Source organism: Lates calcarifer, linkage group LG23 (assembly GCF_001640805.2).
Source record: "Lates calcarifer isolate ASB-BC8 linkage group LG23, TLL_Latcal_v3, whole genome shotgun sequence".
NCBI classification, from domain to species: domain Eukaryota; kingdom Metazoa; phylum Chordata; class Actinopteri; family Centropomidae; genus Lates; species Lates calcarifer.
The window spans coordinates 10,354,708-10,376,793 of NC_066855.1; the positions used below are offsets into that span (position 1 = coordinate 10,354,708).

Sequence of the window (22,086 nt, forward strand, 5' to 3'; positions counted from 1 at the left end):
CAGTGACATCTGAACTCTGTCACTCTCTGTCCCTCTCTCTCTCTCCCCCTGCAGACAGACAGCTGGGCTCAACCAGTCCTCTAGCATGGGGCATGGAAGGGGGATGGTCCATCATGGGACATGGTGTCAAGTAAGAGACAGTTTCAGGGTTTCACAGTCACAGAGCTAAGTTTACCGCCATCAGAGACGCACTATCACGACTTGTCTGGGAGTCATTGCCAGTTCCTCCACTGCCTGCCTGTTTGACCTGACTCTTGTTTTTGTCCAACTTTTCACACTAGTTCCCTTCCTCTGATTTTTTTTTTTTTTTTTTTTTTTTTTTTCTGAAGGTTTTCTGGGAAAAGGACAAGCGTTCACCATGCAGTCCTGTGCCAGGTGTGGGTTTGTGGTCTACCCAGCTGAGAAGATCAACTGCATTGACCAGGTAACACTGACAGATTGTAAGAACGAGTTTCTAGAGATGTTTGAGAGAAGAGTTCAGTCTTAAATATCTGTTCTTGGATACTTTAAGCACAAGTAAAAGTAACAGGAAAGCCAGTGCTCAGGTAAAAGTATGGTAAAAACTTTCAATAATACAGCATCTGCCAATACACTATAGCTGAAAAACACAAAAAGTATATGAGAAAATATATAATTCTTAATGTTAAGTTTCTAATGTGCTATGGATCTGATCATATTCTTGATCTAAGATCATAACAATGAATTCCTATGAGAAGATTACTCATAAAACTCTACTTGCTATATGGAGCATAAAAACATTCTTATACTGTAGCTCTCACTGGTCATTGTTATGAGATGTCTATTTAGAAACTAACATGTTAGAAAGAAAAGAGGAGATGTACAGTTTAACAGTCACATAAAAGCTACAGTTGAGAACAAGTCAGCAAGTTTGTGACTGCTGCTGTTATTTTGGGCCTTGTTCAGTCAAAGCTACCTCATTATTGTGATGTTATCAGTCCAAAATTACCTGTCCGAGTTTTAAACATTTTCTGTTCCACAGTTTGATAAACTAGATAGGAGTAATGTTTCCTCAGTTTGAGATAAGAACTTGGATGTTAAAATAATGTGATTTGTCTTTTCTTTTGTCAGAACTGGCACAAAGCATGTTTTCACTGCGATGTCTGTAAGATGGTTCTCACCGCCAATAACTTTGTCAGCCACAAGAAGAGGCCATACTGCTCTGTGTAAGTACAAGGCACTAGTAACACCTGATGATATAACTTAGTCCCAAACTATTCGAAAATCTATCTTTAGAGTCAATAGATCCCTTTTTAATCATCAGCAATTATTTCCACAAATTCAAAACTGGTGATTAAGATGATGATTGTTTCTATATCTCTCCCACCCACAGACACAACCCAAGAAACAACACATTCACAAGCGTCTATGAGACCCCCATCAACATCAACGCAAAGAAGCAGAGCAAGGCGAGCAGCGAGGTAAGATGATGTCACGCGCAAAAGCACAGCAGCAGCAATCTGAGATAAAGTATTTCAGCCTTGATCTTCAGTCAGGGTGTATTACTGATAGGCTGACATGAGTCACTGTCTATGTTATGAGAGAAATGATCATTCATCATTGGTTGTGGTCATGGCTGGGTTTATAGTGGAGACTGCTATTCATAGTGGTCACTATGTTGGCTTAGATCACCACTGAGGTTTTTTTTTTTTGTAAAAAAAGGATTGATGCATGCATTATAACTGAAGTTAAACAGATCTACAGTTGTTAGTAGTCTGCCATTATTATCCTCATTTAGAACAACAAGACTTTTGCATGGGCATGTTGTTTTAAAATCCCAAAATGCAGCTGGAAATGGACAATTCTGCTTGTCAGAACCACTGGTAACCTCACAGAGGACTCAGCTCTATTAACCTATAAACACACATATAGTCAGAAAAGGTCTCGCTCCCTCTTTACGAGGGAGGACAGAGAAAGAGAGAGAGAGAGAGAGAGGTGGGCTGCTGCTCTGAGTCCGCGGTGACGGCAGTGGTGTGGAATGGAGAGTGCGGCTCAGGTTATTTCTGTGCCTGTGACAGAGGCGAGACGCAGCCCCTCTACTGAGCCCACTTCATGCTTCAGGGGGGCTAAAATTATACGTCAGGAAAAACAGCCTCACATCCTGTCCTCTCCTCTACCCCCCCACCACCACCACCTGTTCCTGTCTGTCTTGAGTCTGTCTGTGTCTACGAGTTCATGCAATGCTCTTATGCTTATATTAGCAGCAGGCTAGCAAGTTCGTCAGCTACTGCTGATATGCCACTGGAGAGATACCGGACTTAATTTGTGGATATTTGATCTAAGGGCAGACCATGCTCAGTGACCCTGTCCCACTAAAACTCTGCCTTGTTTTTTTTTTTTTTTTTTAGTTTTTTGTGATGTTGACTTCTTTTCACTGAGTTTTTAAGATTTGGCTCTGATGGAAAATTTTAACATACTGTACATTTTGGTAGAAGATTGTGCCACATGTTTAAATTAATATTTAGCAATGATGCTCCAGAGAAGTCACTTAATACTGTCTCTTATCCCCTGCAATACTGTGATTCTAATATTAGTTTTGGACTGTTTAAGTATCATTAATAAACAGCTCAGAGTTTCATCACTTAATGCTCCATCCTAGGTCTTTCCTGGCAGGTCCAGTAACTTCTTAATTTGAGCGTCTTAGTTATTAATAATAGCACACTAATATTAATCTCATCATCATTAAGCAGGGGAGTTGCAGGTTGTCTGGTTTAAACCTGACAGCCTAAGAATAAAGTGATGTTTTTGTGCTGTGGGATCTGAAGTCTAATACGCATCCAACCACCAGGGCGGATGCTGTGAATATATGTCTAGTGTGCGCATGTGCAAAATGCGTGCTGGCCTTGGCTTAACGCTTGTCGTCTATGTGCACTTGTAGCTGAAGTATCGCGAAGATGGTGAGCGCTTTATGTCCACCTTCCACTATGACATGAGGTCCATGGAGCTGCAGAAGGCTCTCCTAGCCAAACAGATGGCCAGCCAGGTGAGCTCCCGGTACAACAACTGGCCTTTACCCCCAGTTAAAGGGAGTTCCAGCCCAAATCTTGATCTTTACTCAAATAAAAAGAAGTAGTTAATCCCTTTTGTTTTGTATATCTTTGATATATAAAGCAAATAATCCTTTACCCCACTGTGCCTTTATTGTGCCTTGTGCCTTTTAGCAGTCTAGTAGATGTTAATGCATAACACCTCATCTCCTCTCTCCTGTATTTGGTATAGGATTTAAATTAAATTTGGTTAGCTGACAACTCTGCTGTGTAGACGCAGGTTTATTGACTCTTGTTAACATCACTTAATAGGGGATAAGTAAACCAGGGAAGAAGTAGACAGGGGTTGGGTGGCGTGAAAAGGCACAGTGTGACCTGTGCTGTGGATGTCGGAAAATAATCTGCTTTGTTTTCAATATCCAAACAGGCTTTTCAGTCTCAGTCTGAGTTCTCACAGCAGACATGCATGGTGTATTCAGGCACGGTGACCAACCAGGAGATAGTAACAATGTCTCAGGCGCAGAAGGCCATCAGTGACGTGAGTGCACTCTTTGTTCCCTAAACAAGATTTTTAAAATGTTTTTTAAAATAACTACATGTTTTTATGTAGTTATTGTCTTTTATTGATAATTAAAAAATTTTGTTTTTGTTTTAATGGTTGATTAAAAACTAAGTAGAGGTTAAATGTCTTGACTGATTTTGTTCGGTGACAGGTGAAGTACACAGAGGAGTATGAGCAGTCAAAAGGAAAAGGCAGCTTCCCTGCCATGATCACACCAGGTTACCAGGCCGCTAAGAAAGCCAATACTTTAGCCAGTAATGTAAGTGGAAGTGGAAGTTTTTTTTTTTTTTTTACCTCTCATGTAATTGTGGCTGGTGTGACTTTGTAATGAGTGCAATGAGTCACATCAAGTCCTTTGTTTTCTTCCTCTGCAGCTGGAATATAAAAAAGGACACGAGGAGAGAGTTTCAAAGTACACGACGTTCGTTGACCCCCCTGAGGTGCTTCTGGCCAAGAAACAAGGACAAATTGTGAGCGATGTAAGCCTTTCATTGTGACTGTATAATATTTGGCTGTATATTATGTTACTTGTCCAGGTAAAGAGTGGGGTTTTTCAGTTAACTCAGCCTCAGTCATTGTTTTTCTTCCTTCAGTACGCCTATACAGAGGAATATGAGCAGCAGAGAGGTAAAGGCAGTTTCCCTGCACATATTACACCTGGATACAAGATGTCAAAGAAGGCCACTGAGCAGGCCAGTGATGTAAGTAGCAAAATAAAAACATCACATGCACATACTAACACTGTTAAAGAGCCCTGATCGTTGGTTTTCAGTAAGTAATGTTTTTATATCCAACCAGATAAAGTATCGTCAGATGTATGAACAGGAGATTAAGGGTAAAGCCAGCTCTGAGGTTGCAGTAACTGAAGCAGCTCACGCCAGGGAAAATGCAGAGAACTTCAGTCAGGTAAGGGGCGCACTCTTACTGTTTTATTAATGAGTTTAGAAATAAAAAACCTCTTGAAAAACCAGATAAAACACAGACCACACCTCATTCCAACATGCTATTTAAAGTTCTTTTGATTTTTTAGATTTTCATGGTTAAGATTCAGACTGCAGGATGTTGCATTCAGATCATTTAGGAAAATAGTTTGAAGTGCTTTATGAATAACTTTTATTACTTACTATGTATTGTGAATTACATATGAATTCAATGAAGTAAGTGCTCCTCTGTTTGCAGATTGCATATACTGAAGAGTATGAGCAGCAGAGAGGCAAAGGAAGCTTCCCTGCAATGATCACTCCTAGTTATTATCTGGCGAAAAAGGCACAGGAAAACGCAAGTGATGTGAGTCTCAACTTTTCAGACCTACAAACATACGCTAGAAGTACCTACATGTAGTTTTAGAGTCAAACATACTTAAGTTCAAAGGCTGGTCTGTACATTGTGCAGTTAAAAATGGGGCCTGGATCAGTTGTGCGACCATGTGGACTGGATGTAAATTCTGTCAAAACATTACAGAGTATAGAGTGTAAGAGTTTCAGCTTCATCCATCATGTGGCCTTGTCATCACTGGGGGGGATAGATGAGGGACGACAATGAGGAGGTCTCCCCATGTCGTCATTCTCAAAACTCTCCGCCAAGACTGAATTAGACCCTGCTTGTGTATGTGTGTGCATGCGTGTCCTGTTAATCTCTTGATCTTACAGTAACACGACATGATGTCCTCTGACTGTATATGCACAAAATCGTTTTTCATCCCCCTGCAGCTAAAGTACAGAAAGGACTTAAACAAGATGAAGGGCACCTCGCACTTCCACAGTCTGACATCTGAAGACAACCTGGCTCTGAAGAATGCCCGAAAGATCAACAAAATTGTCAGCGAGGTGAGCCTCATTTCTAGCTTTTCTCTGGAAGCTGATTTTAAAAATGTTGCTAAATCTATGCTAAAGTCTACAACAAAGCATTTCCAGATACAAATTCTTCCGCTCAGTGTGTGTGTGTGTGTGTGTGTGTGTGTGTGTGTGTGTGTGTGTGTGTGTGTGTGTGTGTGTGGAGTGTGTGTGTGTTTGTGTGTGTGTTCAAGAGCTGGAAATGTTGGGTGTACTGTGTCAGCGTCGAACAGACATGAAGCCACACAACATACATTTTCAGCATCTCTGTCATGCCTGACCGGTGGGGTTACAGCTCATCTCCAAGGCCATGGAGCATCCTGTCAAACTAATGTTACCTCACACAGGAATACAGTGCTTCACTCCTGAGCAACTATTCTGAGCTTTGGGATCATGACGTACAAATGTTAGCTGTTAGCATAGCAATAGCTTTGAACAATGTTCTTATTTTACTCAAGTGTTTAAAGGTGACAAATTCTCCCTGTGTGGTATTTTAGTCGAAAAGGGACTGACAAGTTAAATGATGTCATGCTGTCATTGCTAAGCTCAGCAAAGGATTTTTAAGATTGAAGGTTTGTCTCAGTGACTCTTGAATTATGATGGAGTGTCAGTGATGGTGACTGATAAGTTGCAGGCATTTTACTGTACAGTATATTTAGCACATAACGTGGAAAAGAATGGCTGGCACCTCGATGGCAGAAAGGATCACCTTTGACTCGTCAACAATTTAAAAAAAAAACAGAGTTGCAACTGAAAAATGTTACAAAGCAGCAGCTTTAATTTGACATATTTTCTAACAGGTGGAGTATAAGAAAGACTTGGAGAACACCAAAGGTCACAGCATTAATTTCTGTGAGACACCTCAGTTTCAAAACGCCGCTAAAGTTGCCAAGTTCACTAGTGATGTAAGTGTCACACATCAGCAAGAAAACACCATGCAATTCTACATTATTTCACACTCTTTCTTTTTGGCAAAGCATATACCAGACAGTCGTGCATACTTATTTTTTCTTCCTGTTTCTATATCTCTAAAAGAACAAATACAAAGAGAAATACACAAGCAATATGAAGGGCCACTATGAAGACTCTGGAATTGATAAGAAGACCATGCATGCCATGAAAGCCAGGAAGCTGGCGAGTGATGTAAGTGTTGTTTTTTGTTAACTTGCCATAATCTAAAAAGATTTATAGCCATAACATTCCACAAATTGTCTCCACTTTCATATTAAATGACAACTTCTGATTTTTTTGTTGGGTGATTTAACTGACATCGTCGTCTTGTACCATTCAGATTTCTTACAAACAAGGCTGTGAACAGGAGCCGGGTGAATACAACTACCCAGCCACCCTCACACCAGGTTACCAAAGCCAAAAGAAACTGGACCCACTGAAAGATGTGAGCTCTCTTACATTAAAACCCAAACCTTAACTGTCACTTTAACAGTAGAAAATCAATGTAGGCTGTGTACAAATACCTGTACGCATATTTTTCTCAGGTAGAGGAATATGTTTGTGACAGATTTCTTGTTTGTTAAAAATGTGGCTGCAGAAGAACTACAGGCAACATATCGACCAGGTCAAATACAGTCCGGTGACAGACACGCCTGAGATTATTCTAGCAAAGAAAAACGCTCAGCTTGTCAGCAATGTAAGTAAACAGCATAATGACAACACACGATATACTACCTATAATTCATAATAAGCACGTTGATTGACACCATCTTAATGAGCACTTCTCAGCTGTGCACTGTACTTACGAGCACTGAGCTGACTGTGGTATAACTCATGTGTCCTTTAGCTGAATTACAAAGCAGGCTATGAAAAGACTAAGCACCAGTACACGCTGTCCCAGGATCTGCCTCAAATCAAAAACGCCAAAGCCAATGCTGCTTTGTGCAGTGATGTAAGTTAACACACAGACACCTAAACACAGATGCATGCACAAGCCTGTGTTCAGACTTTGAGAGTTCACACACACATATTGAAACTGATTCACATGGCCAAAGGAAATCCATATTCTTCACTCCAGATTAAATACAAAGAAGAGTGGGAAAAGACCAAGTCAAAAGCCTGCGACATCGGCGTGGACGACCTGAGTGTCAAAGCTGCCAGAGCCTCCCGAGACCTCGCCAGTGACGTAAGCAAACACACACTGCAGTCTGAGGGGGACAGAGCTGATGGCTGAGAAAAAACCAAAGTGAATTTAATAAGATGTAATAGGTTGCAAATTAAATTAAGCCAAGACGGGCATGTGTTTCAGATTAAATACAAAGAGATCTACATGAAGAACAAGGAGAAGGCAGTGGGGGTCAACGTGAGCGACTCCAAGACTCTTCACTCTCTTCAAGTGGCCAAGATGAGCAGTGACGTAAGTTATTTTGCTCAGTGATTACAGGCACTAAAACGCCTGTGTATCACACACTGCATGTACTGTAACACCCAATGCAGCTGCCCCATTTGTCTGACGCAAACACATCACATCCAACATTTTATGTACTTTTTTTTTCTTCAGATTGAGTACAAGAAGGGTTCCAAGGAGAGCCAGGCCCAGTACACCCTTCCCAGGGACATGATCAACCTGAGCCACGCCAAAAAGGCTCAGGCGCTCGCCAGTGACCTGGAATATCGCACGAAACTGCACGACTACACAGTCATGCCGGATGACATCAAGGTCCAGCAGGCCAAAAAAGCTTATTCCCTACAAAGTGAGGTAAAGACACAGGGGGATGGGATGAACCCTAGTGTTTTATTTATATGTTAAATGCTATACAAGGGTGTATTACCGCACATCTTGTCCTTTGCTCCACAGAACCAGTATCGTTCAGACCTGAACTGGATGAAGGGAGTGGGCTGGGAGACTGAAGGATGTCTGAACATAACCCAGGCCAAGAAAGCTGGAGAGCTGCTTAGTGATGTCAGTATAATTGAATTGAATGCGTGTGTACATATTTTAGGTAGTTAGTGAACTTAATGTTGTATTAGGGGCACTTTTTATCTACTGTCTTTCCTCTTTCAGACCAAATACCGTCAGAAGGCAGACCAAATCAAGTTCACCCAGGTGGCGGATGATCTCTCCATCAAACATGCCAAGAAGAGCCAGGAGCTGCAGAGCGATGTAAGGTCTTCACTTTAACGCTGTCATCGTGTATGTCTAATGACAGTGCACTCCCATAATATATTCTTTTCTGCCTCTGATTTTCAGCTGGCATACAAAGCAAACACGGAGCAGATAATACACCAGTACACCATCACAAAGGACGAACCTCTCTTCAGGCAAGCAAAGGCCAACGCTGAGCTTCTCAGTGGGGTAAGTGCAGTGAATGTCATTTTAATGTGTGTTATATAACAACACTGGCACATGCAAGAGCTTCATAATGTGTCATATTTTGCATCATTAAAACAATTCGAGCTTCCAAGATTGTTGCAGCAGGTAGCTGCTCCTCCACTTTGTCATGATGCAACATTTTAAACTGATTCATGGACACAAAACACCAAAATATATATAAACATGTTGCATATTTTCCTCATTCTTAACCCCATTAAAACATCTGCTTCATTCACAGTAAATACAGTTGTGAATGTTAGATTGAATTTGTCTTTTAAGAAAATACAGTAAGTGTTTCTGATCAGTGCTCTTTAACTACTGTGATGCTCCCTTTCGTTTACATCCTAGGCTGGTAATATGAAGAACATACAGTACAGTAGCAGCCTTGTTTCTTGGAGTCATGCCCTTTCACTTTATTCGCGGACGGTCAACAATTAATGTATAGGAAGAGGTTTCTGTGGTGACGTGCAGGTCATATTGTGTGACTTGACCACTGGCTCAACAGGCTGCTATCCTCAGAAAAATGAAATCAAAACTTTGACTCAGGATTCTGAAGTTATTTGGTGTCCTCGCACGGCACAAAACAAAGTTGATTAACCGAGAACTTAGTCCATCAATTAGAAATTAGGACAATTAGATTAGAGCTGAAAATCAACCAATTCCTAACTGACATAATGCATTTTAACTGTTTAGAGGAGTGGGGATCCACACAGTGTTTGACACAAAAAGGTTATTCATGGCCAGTTTGTGTCGCAGGAGGCCAAAATGTAAAGGAAATAAGTTTGTTTATAGTGAGAGTAAAGAGCTACTGTGCAACTTAACATCTGTTTTCAGTCAAGTACTTTGTGCTGCTTTGAACACCCTGTGTCATCCATATTTATTGTGTTATTGTTGCATCTTGCATGTTTCCTCTTTATTATTTGAGGTAAAGATCACAGTACATATGAAAAAGTATTTCTGACATTTCTGTTTGCGTTCCCTACGTGTTAGGTAACTCTGATGTCCATGTTTTTTTTTTCTAGAAAGTGTACAAGAGCAACTGGGAGAAGCAGAGGGAAAAGGGCTTTGAGCTGCGTTTGGACTCTCTCTCTATCCTCACTGCCAAAGCTAAGAGGGACCTGGCCAGTGATGTGAGTTATTCTAAAAACAGTCTGTATTTTTATGATTGGCCTAAGAAGAAAGTATATTTTTTAAATGCAGTAATGTATTTTATACCTCACTTGAATATCTGCAGTTTAGTACATTAAAGAAGAATTTTAAAAAGCTTTAATCGTGTGAAAAATTCAGGCAAATTCCTCGACAGCCTTTTGGCTAAGACCATTAGCATCTTGTCCGCTTGCAGGTCAAATACAAGGAGAAGTATGAGAAAAACAAAGGCAAGGTCATTGGCATTAAGTCAGTCAGTGACGACTCTCAGATGGCCCACTCTGCTCTGGCCACCAGACTGCAGAGCGACCGCCACTACAAGAAGAACTACGAGGACACAAAGGCCAAATACAGGTGACTCTAGAGACAGCTTTTGTCTCTAATCTGCATCTCTCACAACCAGATTCCTCTAAACAGGGATAGTTCCACACCTGACACACCACGTGAATAAAGTAAAGTATACTTTACTAGCTTAGAAGATAAATAGCAGAGTGCTCAACCAGTGAAACTCTAATTTAGAGCAGGTTTACCGTCAAAGTAGGACAAGTAGCCTTTGTCCTTATCACATTGTCCTCCTCAGTGAATTAGTAAAAAATCATGTAAAATCCACTTAGTTGAATGGACTGTTAATTAGAGAGATCTTTAAGACTTCATTTTCTGTCTCTAAGTGTCCTTGACCTCTGCACAGTGCAGATGTTTGCCTCAGAGGGGAACACTGTGTTCTCTGAAAGAGGCAAAGGATTTTACTTCAACATTTAACATCAATTTCAGGGACAAACACTGACTGAAAATCATAGGTATCTTCATAAATTTCATTCTGAAGGTTACATTTGCGTTATTAGCAGATTCCTTAGTATTGAAAATTGCTGACATTGTGACCAGTAACATGCTTTACTTTTATACCAGCAGTCATAATAAGAGACAGTTTTTATGAAAAGATTTCAAAGGGACTGACAGATAAAGTGGTGCTTTCGCTGACCAACGCAAACCACACAAGCCATCACCCTGATAATGTCCAAAGCAAGATGAAGCACTTTAGTAAGTGGGAACAAAACTCCTTGTTTACTTGATGAAATGAATCTCATCCCTCAGTGTTTCTCTGGATATGCTGAACATCAGCCACGCCAAGAAGGCTCAAGACCTGGCAACCGAGACCAAATACAGGACTTTCCTCCATGAGTACACTACACTGCCGACTGACATGAATGTGGCCTGGGCAAAGAAGGCCTATGGATTACAGAGCGATGTAAGCTTCATTGTTTGGCACTCAAATAACAATAGGAAAGTGATTCATTAAGTATAAGACTGTAGGATTTGTCCTTTGACATTGAAACGTGCATCAGTGTGTGTGTGAATATGTGTCTTCAGAAACAGTACAGGTCAGATCTGAACTGGATGAAGGGCGTCGGCTGGGAGGCCTCAAAGTCTCTGGACGTCCAGCAGGCAAAGAAAGCTGGAGAGCTCGTCAGCGAGGTAACATCTGACCCTGTGACCCAGAATGCATTGCTGAAATCGTCATATAATATTATATAGAAAGAGAAATGTCAGCACTTGCACAACCCAGAGCAACACACAAAATAGTATTTCAGTCCTTGACCTTCATTAACATTCCCCTCTTTATGGTAATTATACTGAGTCAAATGTAATTTAAACCAATTATCATGCAGTGTATGATTAACTTCTCATGAGTGTTATTAATGACATGAGAACTATGTAGGTAGGGAAATCAGCACGGAGAGCATGAGAAAGTGATAAGCATGATTGTGTAACGTGACTGGAAGCACATATCTAGGTTTACAGCTAAGGTCAGGATGTATTTAAAGAGCTACGGATCAGTTCTCTAGAAACTGGGTTAAGTACGTGGACTACTATAACAAGAGACCAAACTGTTTATAGTTACTGAAGATATTACGTATCACAAAGATTCCTGCTTCACTTAATTAGGACTCAAAATATACTTGACAGTTTGTCCCTTTATCCTGGTTTCTTTCTCTTTAAAAAAATGATTATTCCTACTTTATCTTCATACCATTTGGTATTACCATAATTTTGTTTTAAAATGAAACAAACTTCTTATCCATGGATTATTTTTATAAATATTGTTTTGTAAATGCCTGCAAATGGTACATAGAGATATTTCTGTGATATATCTATAACAGACTGGCAGCACCAGACTCTTTTCATAACCTCTTCATAAGCAGCCACTTATTTTAAGGGTCATTCCAGTCAGCGTTCCCAACATTAGACCATGAAATGACAGACTGAACATAAATAGACCAGATCCTCCAGGTCCTCCTGAACAGGCTCCTATCTATCTATATTTGTATCAACATGTATATGTATGTACAGTATCTATATATCAAAAAATATTAATAATGATTAAATATGGCATTTCCTTCTGTTATTATTTTGATATGTATTTTTTTAGCACAGATGTTTGTGATATTGTTGTGCCCTCTGCTGCTCATCAACTGCATGTGCAATCTAGTCTTTCATGGCTTCATCTCACAGTGATGGCCTCTTCACTCTCATCATGGTTATTTTGTGCTTTTTCTCTGCAGAAAAAATACCGTCAGGATGTCAGCGCTCTCAAGTTTACCAGTGTTGAAAACACTCCAGAGATGGTCCAAGCCAAACTCAGCAACAAACTGGCCATTGATGTAAGTTTAGCATCCATTTGGGCTCTTAGTCATTTATTTAATGGACAAGATATGGAACTAAAAATGCAGCAAATACACATTTGTTGCTCTGGTGAATGCACTGATTTCCCCCATCAGTGATGCTGCGCTTTCTCCTTTACAGAGGTTGTATAGAGAGAAGGGTGAAAACATGAAGCACAACTACACACTCAGTGAAGAGCTGCCTGAGTTGGTGCAGGCCAAGCTCAATGCTATGAACATCAGTGAGGTAAAATAACACAACAAATTTTCAAGAACTCACACATAAAAATCCATCAAACAGAAAATTATATTATCCAGTCACCTCCCTCTGGACGAGGTTTTCCACATGGAAGTGAGTTTATATATCTGCCGTTTTCAGAGCCGTTACAAGGAATCTTGGACTAAGTTACGTGACGGTGGTTACAAGCTGCGTCTGGATGCCATTCCTTTCCAGTCTGCCAAAGCATCCTGCAGAGATCCTCAGCGATGTAAGATTGTTACACATAAATAAATAATATCATTTTCACCATTGCTTAAAGAATGTCGGTCAGCAACAGCTGCTGATTATCTTGTAACTCAAAGTAACAGCTCACTTCACTCAGCTTGTGTCATTGATGTGACATTTCAGCAAAAATACAGAGAGGAATTTGAGAAGACTAAAGGGAAGATGATCGGACTGAAGGGACTGCAGGATGACTTGAACATTGCTCACTCGGTCCACGCCAGCAAACTACAAAGTGACGTGAGTGCTTTTTTTTTTTTTTTCACTCTTACCTTATCTGACAAAAACAAGTCAGAAATACTACAAAACTAACACTTCCTCTTTTCCTTTTTCTCTCTCCAGATTAAATACAGGCAGGATTCAGCGAAGCAGCTCTCGAAGTTCCACCTGCCCATGGACATGATGGAGGTCGCCCACGCCAAAAAGGCCCAGTCGCTGGTCAGTGACCAGGACTATAGGCTCACCCTGCACCAGTACACCTCACTGCCTGACGACATGAAGGTGCAGGCGGCCAAGAGAGCGTACGCTCTGCAGAGCGAGGTGAGAGGGACAGTGCACAGCTGCAGACACAACTTCCTTCATAATCACACTGCTTTCATTTAAAAAGACGAAGAAGAATTTGGTATGAAAAAAGAAGACTACAATTACGTATGCTAAAGAAATAAAAGCTGAAATTAATGGGATTTTCAATACAACATCCACCTTTGATGACAAGTAAATATTGTATTGTATTATTAAAAACATGTATTTTTGATTCATGTGTTTGTCACAGAAAGTGTATCGCTCCGACCTGAACTACCTGCGTGGTGCAGCGTGGATTGCCACCGGGGCTCTGCAGATCGAAGGCTCTAAGAGGGCCACAGATCTCATCAGTGACGTGAGACATCTCTCATTTCATTTTTGGGGGATTTTGAATAGTGAATTCCTCGTTCAGAATATGAAGCAATAATCTGATTTGCACTTTGACTCACAAAAACAAACAACAGGGATTGACCTCGATGTTTCCTCTCTAACAGAAAAAGTACCGCCAGCAGCCATACAACTTCAAGCACACCTCTGTCGCTGACTCGCCAGATATCGTCCACGCCAAACTCAGTGGACAAATCACAAATGAAGTGAGACAATAAGCTTATTGTTTTTAGTTCTGTTCATGTGAGCTTCCTTCAGATTTCATATTTATGTTGGTTTTGATTTGCTTAACAGTCAGTAGCTTCAGTACTACACAATATCTGGAAAGGCTTTATGATGATGATGAAATGTGTTTTATCTCTCTCTCGCAGCGTTTGTACAAAGAGAAAGGGGTGAATGACCAACACAACTACACTATAACATCTGAGAGACCAGAGATTACACAAGCAAAGATCAATGCAGCCAACTTTAGTGAGGTACTATGAGTTCCTGTGACCTGAGCACTGTACTATATCCTGTAAACACATCTGCAACTTGTTTTTCTATATTCTGTGCGTGTGTGTGTGTGTGTGTTTGTGTGTGTGTGTGTGTGTGTTTGTTTTAAGATTAATGGCCATTTGCTCTTTGTTTCTTTTCTACAGATCAAGTACAGAGAGTCCTGGCACACCCTGAGGGCTCAAGGCTACAAACTCACCATGCAGGACATCCCCTTCCAGGCTGCCAAGAGCTCCACAGGCATCGCCAGTGATGTGAGATTTTACAAAAAGAAATAACATCAGTGCTGAAAATGAAAAAGCCCATATTAATTTATAAAATAAATTAATATGGGCTTTTTCATTATTAATTTATAAAATAAATTAATATATAAAACTGAACTGTAACTGTAACCTGTATCTCTCCACAGTACAAATACAAACACAACCACCTGCTGGACAAAGGAAAACACATTGGTGTCAAAAGCGTCTTGGACGACCCACTTCTCCTGCACTGCCTGCAGGCGGGCCGCCTGGCCAGCGACCAGGAGTACCGCAAGGACGCGCTGACGGCCAGCGGCCAGTACCACCTGACCCCGGACATGATTCACCTGGTGACGGCTAAGAACGCCCAGGCCCTGGCCAGCGATCAGGACTACAGGAAGAGGCTGCACGAGTACACGGTGCTCCCCGATGACATGAAGGTCAAATGGGCCAAAAAGGCTTATGACCTGCAGAGTGAGGTGAGAGGGCGAGGTATAGGAGGAAAGACGACAGGCAGCACTAACGAGGCAAACTCTGCTGACTGATTTTATCGCCTTATGTCTAGAAACTCTACAAGTCAGACCTCAATTTCATGAAAGGAGTGGCCTGGGACGGTGTGGGTGCACCTCAGCTGGAGTCGGCCAAGAAGGCTGGAGAACTTATAAGTGATGTGAGTATATGTGGAAAACACATCTATTATTACATCTCTGGCCACAGCAGGACTAAGACTCTTATAAATACCTAAAACTTTTTTAATCATCTGGATTTTTGATATTTCATTTATTGTGTGTTCAAGTGTTCAGTTATACTTCCGGCAAATTTTACTTCTATACATGACGGTCTGAATGCTCTGACTGCCAGGAATAAACTGCTGAAATCCTTGCCTTACCTATTATTTTGTTGCCTAAATAAACAGAGTTGTTCAATTAATGTAAGTATGTTGCACTTAGAGTTTCCTTTGACATTTGACAATTAATTTAACTAAGCCTGGAATACAGCTCTCTTTAAATATGGCTTATTTTAGTCTCAGCCATTTTCTGGTGTTAAAGCTTGTGTTTTTCTGTCTTGCAGAAGAGGTATCGTCAGCTGCCTGACCGTCTGAAGTTCACCTCAGTGCCTGACTCTCCTGATATCGTCCATGCCAAGACGAGCTATCAACAGTGCAGTGAGGTAGGGAGGACAAGATTAACGTGTGACGATTCAAAGTCTCATTCTACTTTAAGGCACTTCTGTTATTCCAATTGTAAAAACCTAATCCAAAAAATTATCACATCTTTGTCTTTTGTCTGCTGCAGAGGCTGTACAAATCTGGGAAGAACAATGACATGCATAAGTACACCTTACACCCAGATGATCCAGACTTTGTTAGAGCCAAGATTAATGCCCAGCAGATTAGTGATGTAAGGCACTCATCTGATGTTTCTGACAATCCCTAAATACAAGCAAATTATTTAAAATCTAGATGGAAGGATGCCAGTATCTCTTTGTGACTTTCTTGCCTTCAACAATGTTTTCCTATGTAGAAAGTTTACAAGGCGTCTGGGGAGCAGGTGAAGACACTGGGCTACGACCTGAGGCTGGACGCTATTCCCTTCCAGACTGCCAAGGCCTCCAGAGAAATTGCCAGTGATGTGAGTTCAGTTTGTCTGGTCCAGAAACATTTTTAAAGCACAAACTAGGATTTAATAACAGTTTAGTGTATGTATACATATACAGTATATATTTGGCCTCTTAATCTTGAACGCTTCCTGCTTAATGCTTAATTTATCTATCTCTCTATCCTTCTTTTTACTGCATTTGCTCATGTATTCTAGATGTAACATAATTAACTTCTGAACTGAAATCTGTCTTTCTCCCTCCAACAGCTCCATTACAAGGAGTCCCATCTGAAAGAGAAGGGCCAGCAGGTGGGGCTGCGCTGCGTGGAGGACGACCCCAAGATGGTGCACTCTCTGGCAGCCAGCAAACTCCAGAGCAACCTGGAGTACAAACGTCAGTCCAAGGAGGATCGCGCGCACTACAAAATCCACGCTGACCAGCCCGAGTTCCTGCAGGCCAAGAAGAGTCAGGCTCAGGCCAGTGACCTCACCTACCGCCAAAAGCTCCACGACTACACCTGCGACCCCGAGCAGCTCAATGTCAAGCACGCCAAGCAGGCCTACAAGCTGCAGAGCGACGTAAGTCATGAAAGTCTCTATATATTACTTTTTAACTTGATACAAAATTAAAAACCCTAAGCCCTAAAGTTTACCCAGTCTTTGATGGCTTTGTAACAAAGTCTAAAAACCTCCCCAGCACTGAATGGCAGACAGACAAAGTTAGGTACTAGCTGGTGAAAACAGTGCAGCTTTCAGCAGCTGAAGACAGATATGACCCTCAGGAAGTGGTGAGGACCAAAAACTGACTGAGAGACTGACTGCACATTCATCAGGTGGCCAGAAACACAATCCAGTCCATGACAAATGCTAATGTTGCACCATATCTCCTGGATTTGTAAATAGGAAGTGGTTTGTTTTACTGTAACTAAATGATGCTGTCCAAGTCTAGAAATACAGGTTGGTTTTAAGTAAAGACATGTAAAAACAATGGAAGCACTTACATTAGTAAGTTCCAATTGATTAAATTTTTTTTACACCAAATTCTTTTCTTTTTAGGCAGGAAACACTTTTGATTCCTACAGTGTCAGTGTGGCACTCTGATTGTTGCACCATTTTGTTGCAGGTGAACTACAAATCAGACCTGAACTGGATCAGAGGAGTGGGCTGGACCCCTCCAGGCTCCCACAAGGCCGAGCTCGCCCGCCGTGCCGCAGAGCTGGGACTGGCCGAGGGAGTTAGCACAGAGGAGGCTATCGCAAAGTACCAACACATGATGATGGTGAGAGAACATGGAAGATGATTTCTAGTAATTTACAGTATGGGATAATCCATATATAACACAGTGTGCAGGTTTTTTTTTTTAAATAATCCTGTTATTCTTCCCTCAGCTGCATCACCAGCAGCAGATGGAGGAGCAGCAGCAGCAGCAGCAACAGCAAACGTCGGAGCAGGTGGAGACGAGCGAGGAGATTCACCAAGGCGTCAACATGGACGCCATGGAGGTCCTTCACGTCAAGAGGAAGAAGACCATTCAGACCGTCCAGAAAAAGTCCACCACCACAACCTCATTCAGGTCCATGGAGAAGAAGTCCAGCACCAGCTCTTCTTCCTCCTCTTCGGCTGCCCTCCAGAACTCAGTCAGGACGTCTATGTCCAGCAAAGCTCCCGCAATAGAAGACGCATAGATCATTTTTATAGATGATAGTGTTTAGAGATTGTTAAAGATGGCCACTTTAAGAAAGGTGAGGCGAACTTTTACTGAGTGGTTGACTTTCCAGGTGGTGTTTTTGGTATCTATTTTGATTAAATGACTGTTGTAGTTCAGTTACATGAGATGATACACCATTGTCAAACAGAGCTACTGTAGGGGCACAAATGAACTGTAAAATATAGTTTAAATGATAAAGAAGGGATTAAGCATGTTGAACCAAGACAGGACTTGTCATGTTTGTTAAAAGGATTGTCAAAGTATGTTGTGCACAAAGGGAATTCAGGAAAAAAAAACAACTTTATTTTCAACTTGAATGCAAGTGTTTCTAAAGCAAAAACTGAATTCAGACTGTTGTAGGATAAAAGTAATACTGTACGAAATGCTGGATGAAGACTTTGCATTTGGTTTTGTATACCGAGTGTGTTCAGAAGATAGACAGCTGGACCAGAGATTGCTGTACGGCCAGCTCTTCAGAGGATTTTTTCATCATTTGCGTTTTTTTATCTTTAGAGAACACGCGCTGTAAGTTCAAAATGAACGAGGCACAGACAGAACCTTGTTGCAGCCGTGCAAAACATGCTGTTTCCTCACGAGGTCTGATAATAAGGTGCACTTTGAGCTAGGCTCAGTGAGAGAGAAGTGTAGGCTTACTGAAATGACGTGTCTGGCAGGTTCAGCTTTGTAACGGTGCCTCTTTTAACTCAAAGCTGGGCTCGGAGTAAATGCTTTGGTTTTATCGCTGATGAAATAAACAGGTTTTTGTTTTCTTTTTTCAAGGCAAACTGAGCTGTCGTCTCTTTTTCTCAGGGCGGTGTGTCAGTAACGTTGCTCAGTTCATCTTGCTCTTGATCCAGTCGATGAATGTGTAGACGTTGGTGTAGACGCCGGGCTTGTTCTTCTGACCGCACCCATCGCCCCAGCTCACCACCCCGGTGATGTAATGCGTGCTGTTGTGCTCACACACCAACGGGCCGCCCGAGTCACCCTGCAGAGTTTTAGAGAATTAAGATTATAACATTTCCTGTAGAGAAGGTAGCTAGGTTGCTGGTAGACGACTTCCAGCACACTTCTGGTACCAAATATCTAATCTAAAAGCATGTAATCCTTTGTTTTTTTTCTCACCTCTATCTCCCTGTTAAACATATAAATAGATTTTTGAGCTATTCTCATGAAGATACCACACAATTAAGAACATACGCACCTGACAGGAGTCGATGCCCCCCTGTAACGTCCCTGCACAGAGCATGCTGTTGTCCAGTACACTTCCATAGACATTAGGAGCTTTACATCGTTCGTCAGATATCAGCAAAACACGAGCACTTAACAGCTGTTTGCTGTATATCTCTGAAAAGTGAAGGGAAAAGCAAACATAAATGGGAATTTAATTGGCTGAGGGATGTTAATAATTCTAATTGGTTAGAGACAGTTAGAGCATTAAATCAATACAAATTTTGAGGTTGAAAACAAGGACTTTCTTACGGGTCTCAGTGGCTCCCCATCCAGAGATCACACACTGCTTCCCAGCTGGGAAGGTCTGGTCTGGTAGACACACTGACTTCACAAAGCGAGTTTCATTTGCGCAGTAAGGACTGTCCATAACTTTGAGTTTAAGCAGAGCTGCACGGGAAAAAACTAATCAAATTACTTTTCCATAAACAGTTAAATAAGATAAATAGAGGAAATACTAGTGAATAAATTAATTCTTATTTATCTAGGTAAAAAAATGACACTATATTTAATAAATCTGACGAACCAATGTCATTGTACACTGCTGCAGGAGTTTGCCTGTAGTTCTCATGAGCAATTGTTTGTATTACTGGGATGGTTTGGTCCATCTCCTCCTGTTTGTCAAGGGTCACTCCTCCCAAAACCACTTGGTAGTCAGTATCAGGTTCACTGGAAAAAAAAATGTTAGCACATAGTAGAAAAATCACTTAACTGGAAACAACGTACAAACAGAAAAACAGAACCTACATGCAGTGAGCAGCAGTGAGGACCCAGCAGGATGAGAGGAGGCTCCCACCACACAGGTGGCGAAAGCCAAAGGACGAGCCTTTGGGTCTGGCCTGCACCGACACCTGCCAGGGGTGGGCGCCGGGGAAAGACTTGCTGCCCCCGTAGATTCTGCTGGTGCGAGAAGGCAGGGACATCCCGCACTGGGAGAACTGGGAGCCTGGGTCTGGTTTGACTGTGGTAGGTGGACTGGGCTGAACTGAGGATCATGAGAAAAGTTTGAAAACAGCTTGGACATACATACATACATACATACATATATATATACTGTTTGTGTGTACGTAAGCGCGAGATCACCTTCAGAGCATTTCTTGACTTTGCAGTAGTCCCACTGCAGTTTGTTTTGCTGTTTATAAAAACACCACGGCTTGTCATCCCCATCTGGGTTCCTGAAATACAAAGAAAATAATAAAACTACTAGATTACTGAAACTATTGTTTCTGAATGAGAATATGCATCTTACATTTTTTTAAAAAGAGGGAGATTTGGGGGATTTTGTATTGTAGATGATGGATGATGGAAAATAATATAATTTAATCAGTGAGCAGTCAAACACCTGCAGTGGTTGTTATATTCCAGTCCAGGGAAGTCAGAGTACATCTGGAAAGGATCCTCCCCGTTTAACAAAATGAAATTCGAATGCCAGTCCAGACACTCCACCCCCTCCTGTGTCATACTGACCACACCCCTGTATGTCTCTCCATTTCCTTCATAACAGTCGCTGGGAGCTGTGGGAAAAGATTGCGAGAGAACAACATGTACAAGTGCAGTATCATATCATTTAAAAAGCACATTTGCAGTGTGTCAGTGATGGTGATGACTGGCTCTGTCCTCTTTGAGGTGTTTTACCAGTTCCACAGAACCGGCCAGTATATCCATCAGGGCAAGCACAGCGGAAACGACGTTCCTTTTTTATGCAAGAACCTCCGTTCTGGCAAGGATTGGGGTCACAGGGAGATGCTGGCACTGATGCAGATGAGACAAAAAGATGATTATTGTCACAGCACCCATGTGACCTCTAGTTTCCCCAGTATTCCTCTGTTTCTCCTGTTGTCTTCCCTCGTATCTCCACCCCCATGTGTGTGTGTGTGTGTGTGTGTGTGTGTGGAGGTGTGGCACTGCTCCACCTGATCTCCATTAGTCATTAGTCATCACCTGCAGTACAGGCCTGTACCCTAGCCCCTCAACAGGGATATGGGATAAAGATATGGCTATTTTCCTGTATTTATGATGGGTTATGCCAGTTAAAGCTGAAATCAATGTACAAGTTATGTCATTTGTCCAAAAATATTTTATATTTTGTAAAACAAGGCATTTGGCATACTCACATGATTTGCAGTCTGGGCCTTGGAATGGAGGCGTGCACTTGCACTCGTAAAATGGGTATTTATTTAGGTTGACGACACAGTCGCCACGACCACATTTGACATTTTCACACACGTTTCTGACTGAAGGGCAAAACAAGTAATCAGTTAAATTGTCGCATTAAACTGGTTAGATTTTATAGCCATTTAAAACAGACTGATTGCTCTGAAAAATAAGCTTCTCATGAAGCCCAGCTGGGAATTCCTACGTACCTTTTTGACACCTCTTGCCTATGTAAGGCTCAATACATAAGCATGCGAATTCTGTGTCAGATTTACTTTGGCACGAGCCACCATTGTGGCAAGGGTTTGGATCACAAACATCTGGAAATGGCGAGCAAGGGTCATTTCAGACGGGTAAAATACAATATGAGTGAGAGTTAAGATGGAAACGCAATCACACAGAGTCCTCCAGGGCTACTTACTGGACTCGTCTATGAGGTCAAATAACCAGTCGTTCACATCCAAAACAATGTCAGGGGTGCCTGTGGTGTAGTCTTCATACTCCATGTCTGCAGAGAACAGAGTTGTGGAAAAAGAGGGCAATGCAACTTTTGAGCACTGAAACTACATCCACCTCACTTTAAAATTACACAATTAAACATTTTTTAAGTTTAAAAAGGAAGTAACGTGGTATTGGACATGCCAGGATCTAAAGAGTCAGCACTGAAACACAGTTTTTATCTGTAATGTTGCTCGGAAACATAAATCAAAGTGTGTCA

The 22,086-nt window shown here is 41.5% G+C and overlaps 2 protein-coding genes across 2 annotated transcripts; one reads left to right on the forward strand and one right to left on the reverse strand.

The window, feature by feature from the left end:
- Positions 1 to 37: 37 nt before the first annotated feature.
- On the forward strand, positions 38 to 18,769 carry nrap (nebulin-related anchoring protein). The gene is given in 45 exon segments (XM_018698713.2): positions 38 to 130; positions 330 to 424; positions 1,090 to 1,184; positions 1,352 to 1,439; positions 2,897 to 3,001; positions 3,433 to 3,543; positions 3,719 to 3,826; positions 3,942 to 4,046; positions 4,161 to 4,268; positions 4,366 to 4,473; positions 4,747 to 4,854; positions 5,277 to 5,393; positions 6,200 to 6,304; positions 6,435 to 6,542; positions 6,691 to 6,795; positions 6,949 to 7,047; positions 7,198 to 7,302; positions 7,429 to 7,536; positions 7,660 to 7,767; positions 7,912 to 8,109; positions 8,209 to 8,313; positions 8,416 to 8,514; positions 8,602 to 8,706; positions 9,747 to 9,854; positions 10,067 to 10,224; positions 10,963 to 11,116; positions 11,239 to 11,343; positions 12,432 to 12,530; positions 12,673 to 12,777; positions 12,910 to 12,999; positions 13,001 to 13,018; positions 13,159 to 13,272; positions 13,375 to 13,572; positions 13,805 to 13,909; positions 14,049 to 14,147; positions 14,313 to 14,417; positions 14,583 to 14,690; positions 14,846 to 15,157; positions 15,244 to 15,348; positions 15,750 to 15,848; positions 15,974 to 16,078; positions 16,202 to 16,309; positions 16,544 to 16,855; positions 17,400 to 17,555; positions 17,665 to 18,769. Coding segments are annotated over 45 exon segments (5,463 nt in total). The 5' UTR covers positions 38 to 120; the 3' UTR covers positions 17,962 to 18,769.
- On the reverse strand, positions 18,266 to 21,954 carry habp2 (hyaluronan binding protein 2). The gene is made up of 11 exons (XM_018698718.2): positions 21,790 to 21,954; positions 21,578 to 21,688; positions 21,329 to 21,448; positions 20,850 to 20,966; positions 20,557 to 20,728; positions 20,298 to 20,389; positions 19,962 to 20,199; positions 19,741 to 19,883; positions 19,467 to 19,604; positions 19,189 to 19,331; positions 18,266 to 18,972 (listed from the first exon to the last, which is right to left on the reverse strand). Exons 1-11 carry the CDS (start codon positions 21,872 to 21,874, stop codon positions 18,817 to 18,819), a joined length of 1,515 nt encoding a protein of 504 aa, XP_018554234.2. The 5' UTR covers positions 21,875 to 21,954; the 3' UTR covers positions 18,266 to 18,816.
- Positions 21,955 to 22,086: the final 132 nt, after the last annotated feature.

Bases quoted from the DNA above. Each gene is read 5' to 3' on its own strand.
- habp2 (XM_018698718.2), bottom strand. From the start codon at position 21,874: ATGGAGTATGAAGACTACACCACAGGCACCCCTGACATTGTTTTGGAT. The intron at 20,967-21,328 runs GTGAGTATGCCA...CATCTGCATCAG, and splicing joins AGGCCCAGACTGCAAATCAT to TGCCAGCATCTCCCTGTGAC. The intron at 20,729-20,849 runs GTAAAACACCTC...CTTTTCCCACAG, and splicing joins TGGCCGGTTCTGTGGAACTG to CTCCCAGCGACTGTTATGAA.